At 39.3% G+C, this 21,031-nt stretch overlaps 1 protein-coding gene and 1 pseudogene across 1 annotated transcript; one reads left to right on the forward strand and one right to left on the reverse strand.

Annotated features, from left to right (window-relative positions):
* The first annotated feature begins 10,237 nt into the window (after nucleotides 1-10,237).
* Nucleotides 10,238-11,635, forward strand: LOC143609746 (UDP-glycosyltransferase 84B1 pseudogene; annotated as a pseudogene).
* Nucleotides 11,636-16,631: 4,996 nt separating this feature from the next.
* LOC143609733 (bifunctional riboflavin biosynthesis protein RIBA 1, chloroplastic-like) lies at nucleotides 16,632-19,989 on the reverse strand. The gene is made up of 7 exons (XM_077084408.1): nucleotides 19,920-19,989; nucleotides 19,090-19,462; nucleotides 18,776-18,997; nucleotides 18,359-18,681; nucleotides 18,120-18,249; nucleotides 17,563-17,859; nucleotides 16,632-17,023 (listed from the first exon to the last, which is right to left on the reverse strand). Exons 1-7 carry the CDS (start codon nucleotides 19,970-19,972, stop codon nucleotides 16,787-16,789), a joined length of 1,635 nt encoding a protein of 544 aa, XP_076940523.1. The 5' UTR covers nucleotides 19,973-19,989; the 3' UTR covers nucleotides 16,632-16,786.
* Between the last annotated feature and the right edge of the window lie 1,042 nt (nucleotides 19,990-21,031).

Here is a 21,031-nt window from a genome sequence, read left to right on the forward strand (position 1 = left end):
TGGACCAGAGGGGCGTGCTTGACCATACCGAGCGGAAGCTTAAGGGCGTCGAAGAGGCTGCCGCAAAGGAAGTGCTACTTGCCAATCTTAACAAAAGCGAAGCCGAACGCGCCTGCACCCAAGCTCAAGCCGCCCTTCAAGAAGCTCTGGTTGCCAAGGAATGGCTTCTTCGAGAAGCGTTGTCTCAGGTATGTTTAGCTTTACGTCTTCACGCTTTCCTTTGTACATAGAAAAGGTGTTTGACACTTGTATTTTCTTTGTAGGTTGTGCATCGGGTCTTCTCAGAGACTACTTACGATGATGCCATGAGCGCAGCCCTCAACGCTTCTCATGAGGATGGGGAAAAGGCCGGCTTCCTGCTTGGTCTAGGGTTCGTTGAGAAAGGCGTCCCGCCTTCCAACTTCCCTTTGTTCGATGTGGACACCGAAGCTGCATATGACCAAGCGGTGAACCAATATGCCGCCTTCCCGCATCCGGTGGTGGAGAAGGTGAAGGAAGTCGCTGCTGCTGATGATGGACTTGCTATCCTTAAGGCTTTCCTTGAACCGCCACGCTCCACTGATGGGGCGGGTCCAAGTGGAAGTGGTCCTGAAGCTTGATTCTGAAGATCCCTTCCCGCTGCTAGGATAGACTAGATTTTGTTTTGTAGGCGGGTAGTTACCCAGCCATTCTTGTAATATGTCTTTTGTGAAATACAAATCTTTTTTGTGGATAAGACTGTTATTTCCTTTGGGTTCATTGCTTTATAAACCTTATATGACTTGCATACTTAGTTTAAATTAGCGATTTCCCAAGTGTTTAGAATAAGTTAACCTTGAATGTGGTTGACAGTAGGTTGAAGTTTTGCTTCCCCCTTTCGTGAGTGTGCGGATAGGACCGGCACTTGCACTTGGTAGGATGGCTAAACTTTACCTATGTCTGACCTGCGCGTAGGTTTTTCCTTATCCTTTCAGAATGACTTTTAACCGTTCGACGCGCGGTTGTTAATGATTTAGTGTTCAGCTTCCGCTACCAGGATTCATGCGGATATACCGGCACTTTCACATAGTGGGATGGCTGAACCTTTCCCCTTTAACTGACCTGCGTGAAGGTTCTGTCTTTTTTTTTTTTTTTTTTTTTGGGTTTATGCGGGTTTTGCCGCCTTCCCTACGCAATGACTCTTCTTGATGCGATGACTACCGGCATTAATGTTCGAATCGACCGTTCAACGCGTGGTTGTTAATAGGTTAGTGTTCAGCTTCCTCTACCAGGATTCATGCGGATATACCGGCACTTTCACATAGTGGGATGGCTGAACCTTTCCCCTTTAACTGACCTGCGTGAAGGTTTGATGCTTTTGGGTTTGTGCGGGTTTTGCCGCCTTCCCTGCGAACGATTCTTCACTTGATGCGGCGGATACCGGCATCTCTATGTGCAAAGTTCATAAAATATAAATGTAAAATCATCAGCTTCAATTTGAAGGAGAATCGTTTCCATTAGAAGTGGCTCTAGGCCTTTTCTTTACAAATTTGGAATTGATCTACATACAAACTGTGTAATTGAGCTCCCATTAGGCGTGGCTTGGATGGGAGCACCATCGAGCCGACATGTATCTTGTTCGGGATCTCGTTGTTTACGCAGTATGTAGTCTCCGTTGAAGCTGCGATTTTTATTCGTGCGTTTCCCCAGCTGGGGTTCACGCATCAGCCTGCTCGACGCTCACTTCGCCACAAGGTGCGCGAGTGTCCCATCCTTGACAAATGCTTCGACCAAGTCCTTTACGTCTAAGCATTCTTCAGTGTTGTGGCCTTTGGTTTTGTGAAAATCACAATACTTTCTCCGATCAGCGTTGTGGCGATGCCGGATAAACGGAGCCTTTGGCCACGGGAGCTCCTCCGTGGCGAATATCTCGGTCACACTCTTTGTGAGTGGCGTCCACCTGGAGTTCTTCTCCGGTTTCACGTTATCTCTTCCGCCTAACCGATGTTGGAAACCGGACGGGGTGTCAAAGTTTACCCTTGACTGCCAAATGCCCAGCTTCCGCTTTTTGTTTAATCGGGCGGTAAGGACGTTGTTTTCCCTCGTCTTCTGGGTGTAGAGGTTCGTGCTATGTGGAAGATCTCTACCCAGTTGCCTCTCGGTTTCCGCAAAGCGTTTAGCTGCGGTCATGATGGCATCCCATGTGGATGGCATGCCATCTTTGCCCGTCAGGGTGCGGATGAGTTCCGGGTCGTTTGCGCCCTGGATGAAAGCGGCGCGAACGAGATCTTCGCTAACGTTGCCCAGGCTTAGCTTCTTCGAGTTGAAGCGAGTGATGAAGTCAGGCAAAGATTCTTCCTCCTCTCGGACGCACTTGAGGATTGTCCACTGCTCCTCAGTGTACTTTCTTTGTTGACTAAAGTGTTGGCCGAACTTCTGTTGGAAGTCTGCCCAATCGTAGATGTGGTGGACCGGCAGACGGTCGAACCACGCTCTAGCTGCCCCGACCAGCGTCATTTGGAACATATAACACCACGTGGGTTCCGTCCAGTTACTGACGGTCGCCCCCGCGATGAATCTGTTCAAGTGATCGTCAGGGTCAGAAATACCATCGTACGTGCCTATGTTGGACATTTGTTTGGCACTTCTTGGGGCGATTGCTTCCGCAATGTCCCTTGCGAATTTGGACGTTCCCGCCCTTGCCGCAGTTGGCGTGAATGTTTTGGAGAAGTCCCGTGGGCTGTTGCCCACGTTTATTGGACTGAATGCTTCTCCAAAACGCCTTCTCGGTTGGGAATCCGTTTCTTTACGCTTCCCTTTTGCCCTATGACGAGGGTTCGCGTCTTCCTCGGATTCCTCCGAATCATCGTCGTATTCGAATTCTTCCACTTGTTGGGGTGAACGTAAACGTTCATCCAACTCAGCTTGGAACTCTTTTTGACGTGCTTCGGCCCACGCTTTAACCTCATCGAGTGTTTGGCAGGGGAGCCTCGTCTGTTGATTTTTTAACTGGGTATCGGTGAATCCCAGTGTCTGATTATTTACTTCACTTGCCCCGGCTTGGGTAGCTGGGGTAGTGTTCGTAAAGTTTGTGTACTCGGTATTCCCCCTTATAGCTGGGGTCATAATTACCGGAGTCTCTTGGTTACTCGGTTTCGGGACCGGAGTATCCTTAACCATCTTTCCAGAAGTTTTGAAAAAATTGGAGAAATAAAGTTCTAGCTTTATGCACGGATGGCGCCAATGAAGAAACACCAGTCGAACCCCGACAGATTACGAGTAACCTGAGGGTTAGATAGACGTTTCCCACGAGGGGTTAATTCCGGCAAGATGGTTCTTCCGATAACCTGCAAAACAGACACCGTGAGCTCGTCACTAAGAAAGGGGGGGTTCCTCCTTGTGACCACCCTCCGGTGTGAGAATCAGTCTATATTACTCTTTGAATATAAAAGTATATTATTAATACTAGAGCAGTTATCAGGTAAATGATACAAGATATTCGATGATGAAATGATATTACCATTTGATGTCTTTTATAGCCGAAGGTGGGTTTCCAAGGAGGTTTAGCCGGCCTACTACTCTGCCAACTGTGGCCTACGCACGTGCTCTGCTGGTAATTGGTGGATAGGCAGCGGCTGACAGTGACCGGGCGTGCTGTTCACTTTTCCTTTTCCACCAACTACAGGCTAGGCACGTGGTATGGCAGGAGTTGGTGAGCAGGCGGCGGCTATTGGTCACAGTGTTGTGGCGTGTTGTCTGCCATGCTGCTGTCAGTGAGCTGTCGTATCGTTGGTCAGATCTTTTGTCCATACCTCGTCAGGTATCACACAAAAGATCCTCCATTATTATACGGACTGGCTCATTTAGGCGGGAGTTTCCCCCCTCCCGCCTTTATGCGGGAATGTTCCCGGCTTTGCTCATTCCTTCTTCAGGTGACTACTGAATTATTATGAGTCTGAGCCTTATGCGTGTAGCCATGCTGCGCGGGTGGCCAGTCCCTAATGGCGGGTATCCGCACCTGCGGGAACAGGCGGATACTTGGAAACCATAGGGAGGCATTTCCTGCGAGACCAGCTTGCGTACCGCATGTGAGGTCGTCACAACTCTGAGCGTGGTGGGTCCTGCGGGTTTGGTAGGTCGCGGCGCAGACGTCCCTATGGTGAAGTCTGCGGGTTCAACTGCGCAGACGTCCGTTTAAGGAGTCTTGCGTGTTCAACTGCGCAGACGTCTCCTTTTAAGGAAGTCTTGCGGGTCCTAACCACCTCTGCTGGGACCTACCTCTTCACCACTCAAATAATAAATATTATATTTTAAATAAACTAACAATATTCTTTTTTTCACCCATGTCTATGTTTCATACAAAACATTATGTTCAGAGTTTTTAACTTATTTTTTAAAGCACCTCAAATCTTATTAATATAATAATTCAAAACCATAAATATTGTAATCAATCGCTATTTTATAGAAGTGCCATATATTATTGAAAAATAAAAAACAAATGTAATTTATATTATTGAATGTATTGTTTTTATATTTTAAATCGTAGTGTGCATTTAAAAAATAATAAAGATTGTATCAGGTAATCAGTTAGTACATTATTATATATATTTATTATTTTGGTTACTTTTTTCAATATTATTTTTCAATTTTTGATTTTTGGTTCGTTCACTTAAAAAACAAACCATTTCAATTTCACAATATTAACAAACTTTTAATTAAGGATACGTACTATTATATATGTAACATATTTTTGAATATGAAAAACAAACCATTTCATTTCAATTTCACAATGTGAATTTTATTGAAATATGTAAGTTATGTTGGATATATAATTAACAAAACTTTTAAACTTAAAATTATGTAAATTTTATTTAACAAAATGTAAATTGTGTTAAATATGTAAATAGACATAAATATTTAAGCTATAAAATATGTAAATTTTATTGAAATATCAAAATTATGTTAGTTGACATAAATTTTTAAACTTTAAATTATGTTAATTTATTAAAATATGTAAAATATGTAACTAACATAAATTTTTTAAACTTTATATTATGTAAATTTTTATTAAAATATGTAAATTGTATTAAATATGTAAATTGACATAAATTTTTAAACTTTAAAACATGTAACTTTTATTAATATATATATATATATATTGTGTTAATTATGTAAATTAACATAAATTTTTAAACTTTAAAATATGTTAATTTTATTAAAATATTTAAATTATGTTGTAACATAAAAAAATAATTTCTTATTTTGTAGCATCAAAACATAATATATTTAATATATATAACTAAAATATATAGATTACAATGCATATAAATATAACAACTTTTTTTCAAATCCATATCGTGCATTCCCAATTTAGTTACCGAACCAGATAAAAGAGAATATGTTCCACCATTAAAAATACTATTTAAGTTATATACTTTTTACAAAAATATAAACTAAAAGAGAATTTTGTTTACATCTCTTTCAAGTGTCAAAAATTGGGTTCCAATATGTAGAAACATAGATATTACATCAATATAGCAGGTAGGCGGGCAACAAGCTGCGCCGCCACCCCTTTCTGAATTGCAAACCATAACCTGCTAAAGACATACCCCTGTCCCTTTGGAGTCGACACATTGCTATGCACAACCTGTTGGACCCTGGTTAGAAAACGGATAGCTTCCGGTGCCAAGGAGCCAAATGTATCAAAAGCCAGAGGGACAAAAACATGTTGGTTCTCTTCGCAGGCTTTAGCATGTTTCTCCACCTTCTTCGTTTCAGCCCTTTTCATTGCTTGCCCAGCTACAAACCCATTATCCCTCAAACCAGCTAAGGGAGATACCCCTGTGAGGTCAACACAAGCGTGTTTTCCCCCGGCCCAACCAAAGACGAGCAAATCTGCCGGTCGTAGAGTGGATCTCCCTTCCGTGGGGTCTGTAAGGAAGTTTACGGGGGCTTCCTTTTTAGCTGATATCCCAGCTCGCCTTAAGATGTCCCAAAGAACGTCCCGCACCCAATCATGTCGGTATTTGAACCCAGGCATCTCCTTGCAATGAACCGCATGCTCTCCGAATTTATCCAGGCAGGCCTTACGGCAGATCGTATATGTTTCGTCTTCTGGGTACATTGGGACCATCAAACGGTACTTAAGAATGGCCCTATACTCGACCGCAGACATGTTTTGGCCCAAGCCATCAATCGGGATAACGGTCAGAAAATCTTGGGCATGAGGACCTTGTAAGCATTCAAAAACCGCCTTCTGTCGGGGGGACAATCCAAAAACTTCTCCCAGACTCTGAGCGATTTTTCCAAAAAGGGCATTCGCCAAAGTTTTTTGAGGCTTTGGTGGGGCGGTGTCCATATTAGAGAAATCGCCAATGTCAAAGTCTGGGAGAGCGCCATTTAGGCGTTCCAGGGCCTGCACGTAGTCTGGGTCCAGGTCGACAACTCCGCTATTCCTTAAGATGTGATTCTGTAGCTTCCAAGACTGAGCCCTCGACGCTACAAAAGCGTAAACCCCAACATCATGAGCCGAAAGAAGGCCTAAACCCCCTAAGCGCATCGGTAAAGATGCAAGTCGCCACTGAAGATCACCAAAGAACGGGCCTCCACATACAACTATGTCTTCGATGGCTTCTCGTAGCCCCTTATCAAAACAGGATACCGCATCATCCATCATATGGGGGTGGCATGTTCGTAACCCAAAAAGCAACTTAGCAACCCCCATGCAAGACCTAAGCAGGAGGAGTTCGCTCTGGGGATCCCTAAGGCAAGGTAAGAGTTTCATAAGATCAACCGCACGAGATGCTCTCCGCCTCGCCAACTCCTTAATAAAGTAGAGATCTCGACTAACAGCCCCTCCAAGGAGCTTTACCCCTCTCTCTGGTCTACCAATCCCACTAGGGAAGAGCCCATCTTTGACTTTCACCCCATTACACGCTGGCCAAAAAACCTCGGTTTCTTAATATTAAGTTGCAGCCCCAATGATGGCCCTTCCGAGTTGATAATGTCTAGGGCTTTAGCGACTTCGTTGGCACCACCAATAATAGTCCCATCATCCAAGTACCAAGCATGAAATGGGAGGTTACAGTCATTTTGTACCCGGAAAACAAGAGGTGTAATGCTAAGGCAAAGAGGAGGGGCCCAAGGGGGTCTCCCTGCTGAACCCCAGTAGTAGCCCCTATACAGTCATCATCAACGTACAACCTAGCCGGCTGGGCATAAAGGAACTGGACCCATAGATAGATAGACGGGCAATGATGATGAACCTCTCGGAGAAGGGCTGTGCGGTCGACCATATTGAAGGCGTTGGAGAAGTCCACGGTAAGCATAGCTAAAGAGCCGTCCGTGTGAAAGGAGTTAAGAAACCGGTTCACGCTGTGAAGCACCGCCTCTGCCCCATTAGGGGTCCCCACCCCAAACTGAAAGTCCCCTAAATACTGAGTCATTTCCTTCCCAACCATCTTCATAGCCACTTTAGAAACCAACCTACGCCAGATAGCCCCCACAGCAATGGGCCGAATTCCATTATCCGGCTTTAATAAAGGGGTAAGGGGGCCGAAGCAATAAACTCAGCGAGCACCTTGGGGCACAGACCCCCTAGCCATAAGTTGACGACTTCAGTGATGGCTGAGAGCAGACCCATGGAAGTCACTGATCCCTCACCACTAAGAGCGTCCAACAAGTGTTGCGCCCGCATCCCGTCTCTCCCGCATGAGGTCCCTTTAGGAAATGATCGGATACATCTAAGCACACAGTCCCCATCCACAGAGAGAGTAGGCAGGACGACAGAGCTAGATGGCAAGGATGGAGGCGGCACCACTGGGTGTTTATCAATGAGGGCTTTCATGGTTGAATCTCCGAGAGGGGCAACCCCACTTGAGCATAATACCTTGACTGCAGCTGTGAAATGACCATCCCTGACTTTCCTGAGACATTGTTTAATATTAAGGCTGTTTTCAGAACCCTCCTCCCCTCCAACCTCTCTTTTAGAAAAAGTGCCCCCCCCAGGTTATCAAAGAGAGAAAGAACCAAGTCAGCAAAACCAGATCCATCTTTCCACACCGCAAGTGCTTGTTGAATGCTACTACATTGCAAAGACTTTCGATTCCCTGACCTGCGTTCCTGCCTAGTGGAAGGTTTCACCACCCTTAAAGTACAACGCGGCAACAATAGTAATTTGACCCAATTCTCAATCGAGCCTGGTGAATCCACTACTTCCGTAAAGCGCATGCCAAAGTCTGAGCAAACGCCAAACGACAACTTGGGGGGATACTCTTAACCGTTTGAATGGGAAGGGAGAAAACCCGTTCCAAAAGGGATACATCCCCAACCACTCCTACAGATGGACTTGGGTCCCTATCCACAGACACACGATTAGGTTTCTGGATCCCAACAATGAATTCTCCAGCATCTCCAGAATCCACAGAAAAAGAATAGACACCATCAGCATGCTTGCACCCCCTGCTAAGGGCATGCAACGTCATGCACCTCCCACATAACCATTTATCCCCCTCCCGAAGGGCTTCCCCAACATCTATAAAAAGGTCCAAATCCTTAGAGATAGCGTCTTTTAAAAGGTTCTTCCGAGTATCCGTTTTGAAATGGGTACTTTGCATGTGCTCAATTAGGCGGAAAAACCCCGAGGACCCAGGTCTACCATCCTTACACTCGTGGAAATGCTTAAAGGGGCATGGCCTTAAACCGTAAGTGGAGCTAGGACCAAGCCCTCTTGTATTTACGTTTCGAATTCTTTTTATGGTAGCCATGTACACACGAGAACAGAAACAAACAAATCACAAAAGACACCGAACCCCTAAAGACCCCGACTCGAGATGAGTTAGAGCAAGAAACAGAGACCAAACCCCTCACACTCGAAGGAGGGGAGCAACTACGGGTTGCTCACCCCCATCTAGCACCCCACAACAACCGCTAAGGCATAAGAGGAGGAAGGTATAACTCCAAAACAAAGCAAAATAGGTAGAACTCCAACTCAAAATACCCCCTTAAACACCCAAAAGGAAAATAGAAAGAACAAGAGTGAAAAATCAAGAAGTTTGGTTGACGCAAAAGGTCGAACAGTTGGTGTGCATGACAGAAAAAATGTAATTTTATATTTGGGGTGTGAATCAAATAGTGTCAGATTAGAATGGATAAATAAAGAGGATGATTGGAATGGAGCATTGAAGGAAGTAGTTAAACATCGGGGGTTTCATTAGAGTTTGAGAGTTTCATTAGATGTGTAATTTTATATTGAACCTATTTATCTCTTTCAAAGATATAAAGAAAGAGATAAAATATGAAATTCAATAATGTTACACAATTGGTTGACACCCATTTAAGTCTTTTACCATATGACATTTTCAATTTTTTTTTTTTTTGAGAAAACGAGAATTCAATATGAATTGAATACAAAGTGCAATTTAGTTTATAAAAAATATCAAATATTGAAAGAAATGATAAGGAGATGGTGAAACTTTGATGAAACATGAAATGAAGGAATCCACAACATCTTCACTCAATATATTCACCATCTTCGGTCCCCATTTCAAAATCAACAGCATCTTAAAATCCTCTATAAATTTCAAGAAACAAAAGGCTTAAATTTTTACACTTTCAATGGTGAAAAACAAGCCTCATATTACGTAAGACAAGCTTAAATCACTACCGATAACCTTGAAATTGCCTTCCAAAAACGTTAAACTTTTCTTTTAAAACATTCATAACTTTGCATACCCTCTTCTTGTTTTATCATCACGTATATACACATTAAGAACATGCTTTTGGATGTGTATTAGACATCAAGGGACAAAACCGTAAGTATCATACAAAAAGCACATCATGTATAATACACATTAAGAACATGTTTAAGGATGTGTATTATACATATGTGGAACACATTTCAGCAACGTATCGTATTAGAACTATGTCTTGCTAATACATGTATCTAGAACGCAATATCAGGCCTCGTTTTGTTTACAAGATACATTATTGCTCCGATCGCAATTTATGTATATATGATAGAACATATATTTCTTCTTGCTCTTCTCGGATAGATCGATCTAATCAATATGTTGTGGATATAATTTGATTAATTACAAAGTTCATTTTAAAATTCTCTATTTAATAATTGTCTGCCTAATCTCTGCCTACAGCCGCATGTGACAATAGCTTACTACAAAATTTAATTTTAATAATCTGAAAGAAGACATTAAACAATTTGAGCGCACTTGTCACGTTAATTATAGGAAAGTCGATAAATTAATGTACCTCACACAAATCTTTCTCCACCTCAAAAATGGGTTCTTTTTATGAACAAAATCACAACATAAATGTTCTTCTAGTAACTCCTTCAGCTCAAGGTCACTTAAACCCCATCCTACGACTAGGCAAAAGTCTTGTTTCTAAAGGCCTCCATGTCACTCTTGCCACAAACGAATATCCCTTCAAAGCCAACTCCATCAGCGGCGTCCACCTTGAGTTCTTCTCCGACGGTCTACCTTTAGACTATGACCGAAAAGCCGATTTGGTATACTCCATGGATATGATAAGCAAGTTTGGACCTATTAACCTCTTGGCCTTTATCCGATCCCATCCAAAAATATTTGCATGCATCATCCATACACCTTTCTTGCCGTGGGTATCTGATGTGGCAGCTGATGTTGGTGTTCCGAACGCCATGCTATGGATCCAACCATGCACCGTCTACCAAATATATCATCATTATTACAATCGTCTCCATGACTTCCCAACTGAAAGCGAGCTGAATATGAGCATTAAGCTGCCAGGATTGCCTGTTTTTCAGATGAATGATTTGCCTTCGTTTGTTCTTCCAACAAATACGTTCGCTAGCTTTGACAATGTACTAAAAAAATTATTTTGTAACATGCACAAGGTGAAGTGGGTGCTCGGGAATTCATTCATGGAGCTCGAGAAAAATGTGATTGTGGCGATTAATAATACTGGCCGGGTATTTTGGCCGGTAGGACCAATAGTTCCCGCGATGCTTTTGGGAAAGGAAGAAGATGTTGATTTTGATCTTACCAAATCGAATGACGACCGGAATAATTGTTTAAAGTGGCTAGACAAACAAAAACCCTCTACGGTTGTTTACATCTCGTTTGGAACTCTCCTGTATTGGTCAGAAAATGAAATACAGAGTATAGCGGCTGGTTTGAAAAAGACAAACCAGCTGTTTCTCTGGGTGATATTAATACCACCCAGTTGTCAACAACTTCCTAAACTTGGGATATTGGATGAGATTAAGGAGCAAGGGTTGATTGCGAGCTGGAGCCCACAATCAGCTGTGCTGTCACATCCGTCAGTCGGGTGTTTCTTGAGTCACTGTGGGTGGAACTCGTTGATGGAAAGCATCACCGCAGGTGTGCCAATTATTGCTTGTCCGTAGTGGACAGATCAGCCTACAAACGCTAAGCTGGTGACTGATGTTTGGAGGGTTGGTGTGAAGCTTAATAGGAATTCCGAAGGTGTACTTGATGGGGAGGAAGTGGGAAGATGCGTGGAAGAGGTGATGAGTGGGCCGAGATCGGAGGAGTTTAGGAAGAATGCGATGGATTTGAAGACGGCAGCGCGCGAGGCTTTGGCGAATGGTGGTTCATCAGACGACAATATTCAGATGTTTGTAAATGAAATCATTTCATCTTACTCTGAACAACAATAAATACGCTTATTGTTCGACTGTTTAGGTGTTTAATGGTCGGTTTCATTTGGGTTTCGAGTTGGTTTCATTAGTTTTTCTTTTTCTGTAGTAAGTTGTATATCGTTGTTTGCGTAGCTTCTCGTTTACTACTTCTTGATACATGCATATTTACCTGTCGTTCAAAACAGAATAACTATAAAATTATACTTTAGTGAGTTCTGAAATAAATAGATTAGTAAGAAGATATAAGAATATGTGTAGTGGTTGTTTAGTTAAAATACCATCTAGGCTTCATGTAGGTACAAATGAATTGTTTAAAGCCTCTTTTAAATCAAATGTAGTGGTTTTAACTAAAGCAGTTATTACTCAATCATTTTTTATTATCTCGATATTTTATTGTTCAATAAACATAATAATTTGAATAATAAAACAGCATAATAAAGTTTTAATAAAATAAAAGTTACAAACAAATAGGAAAAAAAAGATACCTTAAATAAGAAAAAAAATAAAGAAAACTTGAAATAAAAAGAAGATTTTAGAAGATATTTTATTAAAAGAAAAAAATGACTAATCGTTGACACGATATTTGATACAATTATTTAATGATAATAATTGTCGTTCTTCTCATCGTTAATTTTGTGATTGTTCCATAAATATTTTACAAAGTCCACTGGAAAATTACATGAGTGACCCTATTTTTTATTCTCTATATGTTTGCTCGTTTGTCTTCTACAGATAATAGTGCGGGCATAGGTTGCATGTCATCATCATATTCTTGGTAAATCACTTTGCCCTGAATCCTCCAAGTTCATACTATGTTTATGACAAGCACTCTATGTCACTGACAATTCGTAAAAAATAGTTGACGGCTCATACGAAAATGATATCGAAACTTATCATGATCATACAAAGGTCTTTCAATAAAATAATCTTTCATCAACTGTTCTTGTGATGGTCGTCGTCTATGCGGTATAGGTCGCGATGTTTGGCCGAGCTCGACAAAAAGTTTAACCCCTACTCGAACAATCATAACTTCATGCATCTCTCAAAAAGATAAATCCTTGGGTAATGGATCCATTTTTTAAAGCTTAGCAACGTAGAAAATATGAATTTCATGTGGTGAAAGTGGTTGAATGTAAGGCCCGTTCCCGGTAACCCTACTTTGTTGTTGGATTTACTCATAAACACAGTTCTAAAATCAGAGTTAATTAAAACTTTCGCGGAATAATTTAAAAACTTCATACATCACATTACAAAACATTCATTCTTGTCTTAACATACAAATTGTGATTAATTAAAACAATGTTGACACTTCTTCGTAGATGCCAATCTCTTCCGTTCATGCCATGTGTCCCTCCTCAAGCCAGCTGCCTCAATCTATTTGTCTGCGTGCATAATAAAAGTCAACTACGCTGAGTGAGTTCTAGTTAATCATTTAACATACAATACATTCATATCCTTACTCATACGCATCCGAAGATACGTATTCATACTTTATTTACTCTTACTTCTTTCATACAAACTTTATATACATGCACACGCGCTTACATACTTTCTTTCATAAGGCCTTGTGATTTACCATAGGCTATTCTATCTCTACCATCACAGATATTATTAGGGTCTGGTCCCTTCTGTCTCAGATATTATTAGGGTCTGGTCTCTTCTGTCTCAGATATTATCAGGGTCTGGTCCCTTCTGTCTCAGATATTATCAGGGTCTGGTCCCTTCTGTCTCAGATATTTTTTAGGGTCTGGTCCCTTTGCCCAATAACCATACATGTCACGTCACTCGATCATACATTCATTTTCATTCATGCATACTATACATATCTTCTGGTCATGTATATACGTATATGTACATATTCATTCGTATAAACATTCCATAATAACATTCAATACTTAGTCATACATATAACATACACATATCATACACTTACCACTTAAGTTAAGTGTATTAACAACTATCACAAAGGAGTATGCACACAGCCCCAAAAAACATAACGGATAAAGGGGCTAGAAACTCACCTGAAGTCGGTTCTCTCGCCGTTAATAGTAATGCCCTTCTTTAGCTGTGCATGACTAACTGTATAACGCATTACGAGTGTCAAGTATCCATTACTACTACTTCTTATATCTAAGTCAATAACACCCTCAACTAACGGGGGTCTGGGGGCAGCGCCCCTGGTAGCGGGGTCTAGGGGCGGCAGCCCCTAGCAGGGTCCAAGGGGCAGCGCCCCTGGCTGGGGTTGAGCTGCCAGGTCAGCTCGGAAAAATTTTATTTTCATTAACAGTCATTTAACAAAAAAAAATGCATCAGAAAATGAATTTTATAAAATTTCGCATGGAAGAATTTCACTTCGCATGCATGGAATTTCGCTTCGCGTAAAACTGTTTCGCTTCTCATGGCTGAGCGAAGCGAAATGCCTGTTTCGCTTCTCATGGCTGAGCAAAGCGAAATGAATGTTTCGCTTCTCATGGCTGAGCCAAGCGAAATGACTGTTTCGCTTCTCATCGCTGAGCGAAGCGAAATGCCTGTTTCGCTTCTCATGGCTGGGCGAAGCGAAATGCCTTCATTTCTTCGCTTTTTCCATTTTAAAGCCATTTTACTTCGTGGCTCTTCCTCAGGACCTGATTTTTTTACTTCTTCCCAACTTTCGACACATTCTGACTCCATGCACCTGATCCTGAACCCATCTCTCAAAGTCAAAACACCACCTTTTTATCACAAAGTGCACCCAAGAGGTTATAACTTACCAAGTTTATATTTTTCTTACATTTTACAACCCGATCTATCATTATATCTGTTTGCATGACGATTCTAACCATAAAACATATCTATTTAAACCGAAACCCACCTTTTGCTTTAGGTTCGAGTTCAGATCTGGACAATACGTAGATCTGGACGTGATTCTTGTTGTTTGATGATGTCTACACACGAGATTCTTCCTTCTTTTTACACGGATTTGGATCCGGAATGTAGAGAGAAAGGGTGTGTGTTCTTGAGTGTGTGTGTGTGTAACAAAATGGTGAAAAGAATGGAGAGGTTAGGCTTATATAGGGGGCCATGGGCCCCACAACCCACTCACAATTCCAAATATTATTCAAACACTTAACACACAACTAACTTAACGACACACAGTTAAATAACAAAACTTTCCGTCATTTATTATTTAACAAAAAGTTGGATGTTACATTGAAGTTTATCATTATTACTATTATTATTAGTATTATTTAATGAATTAGGCAATGAAGGGATTAATGAATAAAATCACAATTCTTATCCATTATGAAGCCCGTTAAGGGCTTAACGGGCAAAGTTAGAGGCACAAGTTTTGGTAGTCGCGTAATGGTCTTAACAGAGGGAAAGGCTGCCACGTCATTTGCTTGGAGCCTATATGAGCCCGTCTAGTCTGAGAATATATATCATATACACTCTATAAATAAATCATTACTACTTAGTAACTTTTTTCTGTTATTTCTAAAAAGTTATTAGAACTTATAAATATTCATAGTAAATCAAACTGTATTGATTATATATGCAATCGCTTCGAAAGAGGAATGTCAACTAATTTACCTTCTGTATATATAACACCTAATTACATATTTTAATTTTATTTCAGATAAACAATTTGTATTTGTATTTGTTTTTGTTGCTTTGTAAATTAAAAATAGTTAGTGTATGCACATGCATAGATATTAATTATGTATGTTACTGTCATTTAAGTTATTTAAATAATGACTAAAAACAAACTTAAAGTTAAACAACAACAATAATAATACTAATAATGATACCATCTAAATTGAACAATACAGAAAACTTCATCTGGAACATATATCTCTAGACCATGTTCCATAATAGAAGTTGATTATTTAAAACAAATATATAAAAGAAGCAAGATTTAAAGCGTTAAAGCGCACACACACGTACACACACGGTGCATGTGATTAACAGAAGGAAACAGCTTCACTGTGCGTCGATGACAGACTACTAGAGATGTCCGTACGTACTGGTGCTGCTTTCTTTATGAAGTTATGGGAAAAAAAGTAATCATATAGATATTCAGCATATATTGAGGAACATGTTGAAGATAATTTATTAAATAAAAGAAGGTTAGCTACCTGCCACCACTTTTGCTCAAACCAACTTTGTAACGTATTAAGCAGATCGTAAATGACTTTTTTTCACAAAAAACCAAAAGATTCCTAAAAATTGAAAGTTAATAAATATTTTTTTATTAATATAGCATGTTTAAATTCACCTATTAAGTTAAGAGGGCTGTTTATAAGAATTATTTTCGTTTAATCATAGTAGTTACAATCATAATAATATGTTTATTTTAATAGCTATACTAAGCTTGTTGATATTAAAACCAACCTTATATTAAATATTTTTGCAGCTAAAGTTTTTAAATATGCATATGGTTATCATTACTCAAAGATAACTTTTCCCGACGAAAACGTGAAAATCCAAAATGAAAAATAAACTTATCTTTTTATTTATCGGTGAATCTCAAGCGACCACATTAAGAACGTTATAAAATAAGAAGAGTAATTCACAATTCAGTAGTTGGTCGATATATGAGTTCAGCTTTATGACCTAACATTGCAAATTGCACCTTCAATGTTTTGAACCAACGCCACTTTTGTAAGAAGCAAGCACCATAGCACTAGACTAGGCTATAGGTTTTTTCGGTCATTGTCTATTTAGATAATTTGGCTATGGACATGACATTGGTGACGGTTAGAAATTTTGACATAAAATCTTGAGCCCATTCTTCTTTCTCCATCTTTATTTAGTGGCAACACTCGCCTTAGTGTTGATGGAATTAGTGACATCGGAAGTAAAATATAGCGAATGTGATGTTGAATACCGCATTTCTGTTGGTATGGTGGAAATCAGCTTATCAGAATTGGTAACAGGTTAGTGTTGGACATTGGTATAGCGATGTCATGTTGAATAACCGCGCAGTTACACATTAATTAAGTTTAAAAAAAAAAGCAAAAATCAATGCATTAGCCAGCACATAAATGGAACTTCCTACACCATCTCATTCAATAACATGTATTACAAATTGGTTTCAAAGAATGAATCTTCCAGTTTCGGTTTCTAAACTCTGGTTCAACAAGGGTAAGTAAAGAATGAGCCAAATCATTTATAGATGAGAACCCGAACTTATACACTTGGTTTGCCATTTTTGCTTATAAGGTTTGGGATACCATTGTTCTCATAGCCATACACGTGGCCCATCTTGGCCCGTTTGGTCTCAAGATACCGTTTGTTGTACTTTGTAATTGGAGTCACTAGGGGAACTCTGCCTGCAACCTCCAAACCATAGCCCTTGAGCCCAATGTATTTAGCAGGGTTGTTTGTCATTAACTTCATTGTACTAACTCCTAAATCTCTCAAAATCTGCATTTCATTAAAGCATGCAATTACGAACAAGAAATTTATATAATATAATTTAAAGAATTTGAAATTTAAAGTGACAACTAGGCCCGTTTATTCTCTAGTGGGCCCACGGTAAAATCAAAAGGATTAGCTAAAAAAGGAAACCAGTCCTTAAGTAGGAGAATTATCAGCTTTACTCTTAATATTAAAAAACACAAAAGATAAAAGAGAAAACACAGACTTAAAGACCAAAGGTGAAATTTTGGCATCCCACGGCGACAATTGCGCAATTTACTCAAGATTTAATTAAAAAGATCATGAGTTAAAACGGGTTGAAAATCATTTTACGCATACTCAAATGCATTATTCTCCTAGATTCCTTTATTAAAAGGAAAGATACTTTCTAGTAAAATTAGAGTTGTTTGTCAATTGTCACATCTATCTATTTAGTTCAATAGATAGATAAATTAATATTACCTGTGCACCAATACCAAAAGCAAAAGCAAATTAGTTATTTTGCAAGATCAGCGGAATTTATATAATAAATAAATTAATATTACCTGTGCACCAATACCATACTCCCTTGAATCAACAGGCAAACCGAGCTCCTCATTGGCTTCAACTGTATCACGACCATCATCTTGCAAATTATAAGCCCGAAGCTTGTGACCCAACCCGATACCCCTTCCTTCATGACCTCTGAGATAGACCACAACGCCCCTCCCCGCCTCTTCAATTAGTTGCATTGCAAGTGCCAATTGGTTACCACAATCACATCTTGCAGACCCGAATATGTCACCCGTTAAACATTCTGAATGTACCCGTACAAGAATGTCCTTCCCGTCCCCAATGTCACCCTGTTTAAAAACAAGTAAATGTTTCATCAAATTAATATTAAATTCCTATGAAAACTTTCAAAAACTGCAGCATATGATTGACCCGGAAATATTATTTTGTCCATTAAAAAACAGGTTGATTTTCCACCTACAAATAATACTTTTAGCTAATTATTTGTATTTGAACCATTTAACATAAAACACAACCAAAATGACCCGTTCATAAGTAAACAGGTCAATTTTCCACCTACAAATAATACTTTTTCTAAATGTTCTCTCACCTTGACCATAGCGATATGTTCGATTCCATCCAATACTGATCTATAACAATATGCAACACACGGGCCCCATGGAGTAGGTATACGTGCAGCAGACGCCCGTTCCACTAACTTATCTGTCTTCCTTCTATACCTGCCAAATTTAGACCCATGCAAAGAAAAAAACATTATTCCATGAATTCAAAGGTGACAATGTTGGCCCATTTAATTTTGGTCAAATCAACTTAATATTGGCCATTTACCTGATTAGATCAGCTATAGATATAATCTTTAAATTTTCCCGTTTAACAAACTCGCGAAGCTTTGGCAAGCGAGCCATCGAACCATCATCATCCACGATCTCACATAACACGGCTACCGGGTCAAACCCAGCTAACACAGCTACGTCAACGGAAGCTTCCGTATGACCTGCCCGCTTCAAAACACCACCTTCCCTATATTTCAACGGAAATATATGACCTGGGCGGTTAAAATCTCCTGGTTGTGAATCTTTTGAAGCTAAAGCCTTTATTGTTACCGCCCGATCACGTGCTGATACACCCGTTGTTGTACCATGTTTTGCATCCTACATAGTACATATACCAATATATAGTCATACATATATTCATTCATCTTAATTTTTTTAGAAAAATGTTTAATGCATAGAAATCTATGTGTACCACTGATACTGTGAAGGCGGTACAGAGCTTTTCTGCATTATCTTTACTATCAACCATTAAAGGAAGTTCCAGTCGTTCCAAATCTTCGCCCTTCATGCTGACACAAACAATCCCGGTTCCATGTTTAACAATAAACGCCATGGCCTCGGGTGTAACAGAGGATGCTGCCATTATTAAATCACCTTCGTTTTCTCGGTCTTCATCATCAACAACCACTACCATCTGCAATACATTCAATATTTATTATAACTGTTGTAAGCCAATGTTATCTTAAAATTACAATATACAAAAGAAGCAAATGAAAGAATACAAACCTTTCCCTGACGTATATCTTCTATGGCCTCGGGAATGGATGAGAAGCCCGTGGTTGGCTGATCCAAACCATAATCATCATGAGCACCAGTAGAGAAACCATTAATGGTAGGCGTTGTTTCAGCGGCCAGTGTACCCAAAGCTATTGAGTCAGGCTGTATCACAACTCCAGATGACACACTAACGGCATTTTTGTCAACACCGTTAATCCTCTTTTGATTAACGGGAAAACTGCCATCTAATGAAGCTCTGACACTACAGTTACCTTTAGTTTTGGAGCATGATCTAGTAGTGAGATGGAGAAACGCCTCAGATGCATGCCCGTTGGATGAAAGCATATTTACAAAGTGATATGAGCTCACATTTGTGATCATCCTGCATCATAGATATTCCATTCCATTATTATTATTAGAGGCAAAGTTTAACCTGAAAGAAAATGTCTCTTTTGTTGAACTAATCTTATTATTATTATTATTATTATTTAATTAGCTTTCTTTTGTGTTTATCTAAAGACCAAATCCAAAAACCTTTTGTTGACAAAGAGCAGAAAATGATATAGTAGCTGCAACATATAAAACATTTTTAGTAGACAATAAAACGAGCAGCTAGCACCTCCATTTTGTAGCTTTTCATTATTAATTATTATGTGTTGGTTATTAATATAAGTTATTTTGTAAAAGATCAAATGAAAGAAACTTAAAGCCCTAATTTGATAGAATAAGCTTTAAATCTAATTAACATGAACTGAGTGGTGTGAATCGAGCAACAATTTATCAAATAAACACGAATTCATTTCAAATAATAATAATAATAATGAAAAAAAGAAGCTTACTTTGAGCGGAGTAGAGGAGATGTGGAAGGAGAAGACATGTTAATGGAAGCCATGAGAATGAATTGAAGAAAGAAAAGGGGAAATTGATGTAATATGATATAAAGAAAGAAAGTCGAAGATGTTTGTGGGTGAGATGATGATTCAATCCAACGTCACCCATTCAAATCCAAATTGGTGGCTTTTTATACATCTTTATGGTTTTTAAACGAGTTTTCTATGGTTCCCGTTTTAGGATGGTTTATTGTGGCTACTTTCAAATGTTGTTTAAAAAACATTATCTATGTGTATTCTCGTATGTTCCCCGGTTTTATTTAAGGAATGATTGTGTTCTCAAGTTTCTTTTAAGAAAATGAAGAAAATGTGTGCTTTCCGGTTTCATTTAAAGGAAACAAAAAAAAAAGTTGTAAGCAAAGAAATGAAGGAAAGAAAAAAATGTGTGTTCTTGAATTTCATTTAATAAAATGTGTATGCGTGAGATTAGTTAAAAAATAATCTCAAGTTTCATAAATATGTCGAGTTTATTTGGCATATGTTTGATAAAGTATGTAATGTAATGTAATGTTACGGTTGTCTTGTCTTTGTCGTGTGATGAACCGGTCATGACATGGTTGGACTAAAAAAAAAAATGACATGGTTGGACTAAAACAATTATAATATACCAAGTGGAAAGGGATTAGATGGTGGAACAAGAGGCTGCTGAATTCTAGTGGCCGATAATCATAAAAAAAAATAATGAATGCATATAGATATAGACATATATTGATATAGTATACCAAACTGGCTTTGTCTTCTACTGTGGCATGCTTTGATTTGTTACCTGTCCCTCTATTTAAAAGTGGGTCAACATGGCATAACATGATGTTATTAACATCTCAATCGTTATGACTAATTAAATATTAGTTGAGGGTGGTTTGGTGATTCTGGTAAATACGGTTTCTCTTATTTCTATATTTTAAATCAATTCTAGTGAACTGTGGTTTTTATTTCTTTGATTTGTTTAAATTTGCCATTTCAGTATAAAAGTTAAAATTTGCTATTTTCGTCACTAAGATTTCATTTTCATTGCAATTTTCATCCTTTTCGTTAGCATATTTTAGACTGAAATAACATAT

Source organism: Bidens hawaiensis, unplaced genomic scaffold, assembly GCF_021521415.1.
Source record: "Bidens hawaiensis isolate Kalapana, Puna unplaced genomic scaffold, B.hawaiensis_p1.1 tig00012779_1, whole genome shotgun sequence".
Classification (NCBI taxonomy): domain Eukaryota; kingdom Viridiplantae; phylum Streptophyta; class Magnoliopsida; order Asterales; family Asteraceae; genus Bidens; species Bidens hawaiensis.

What these genes read in the sequence shown, in the direction of transcription:
- LOC143609733 (XM_077084408.1), bottom strand. Translation starts at nt 19,972, where the DNA reads ATGGCTTCCATTAACATGTCTTCTCCTTCCACATCTCCTCTACTCCGC. An exon ending in AAGATATACGTCAGGGAAAG is followed by an intron (nt 18,998 to 19,089) that starts GTTTGTATTCTT and finishes AATGTATTGCAG; the next exon opens with ATGGTAGTGGTTGTTGATGA. An exon ending in AGTATGGTATTGGTGCACAG is followed by an intron (nt 17,024 to 17,562) that starts GTAATATTAATT and finishes AATGAAATGCAG; the next exon opens with ATTTTGAGAGATTTAGGAGT.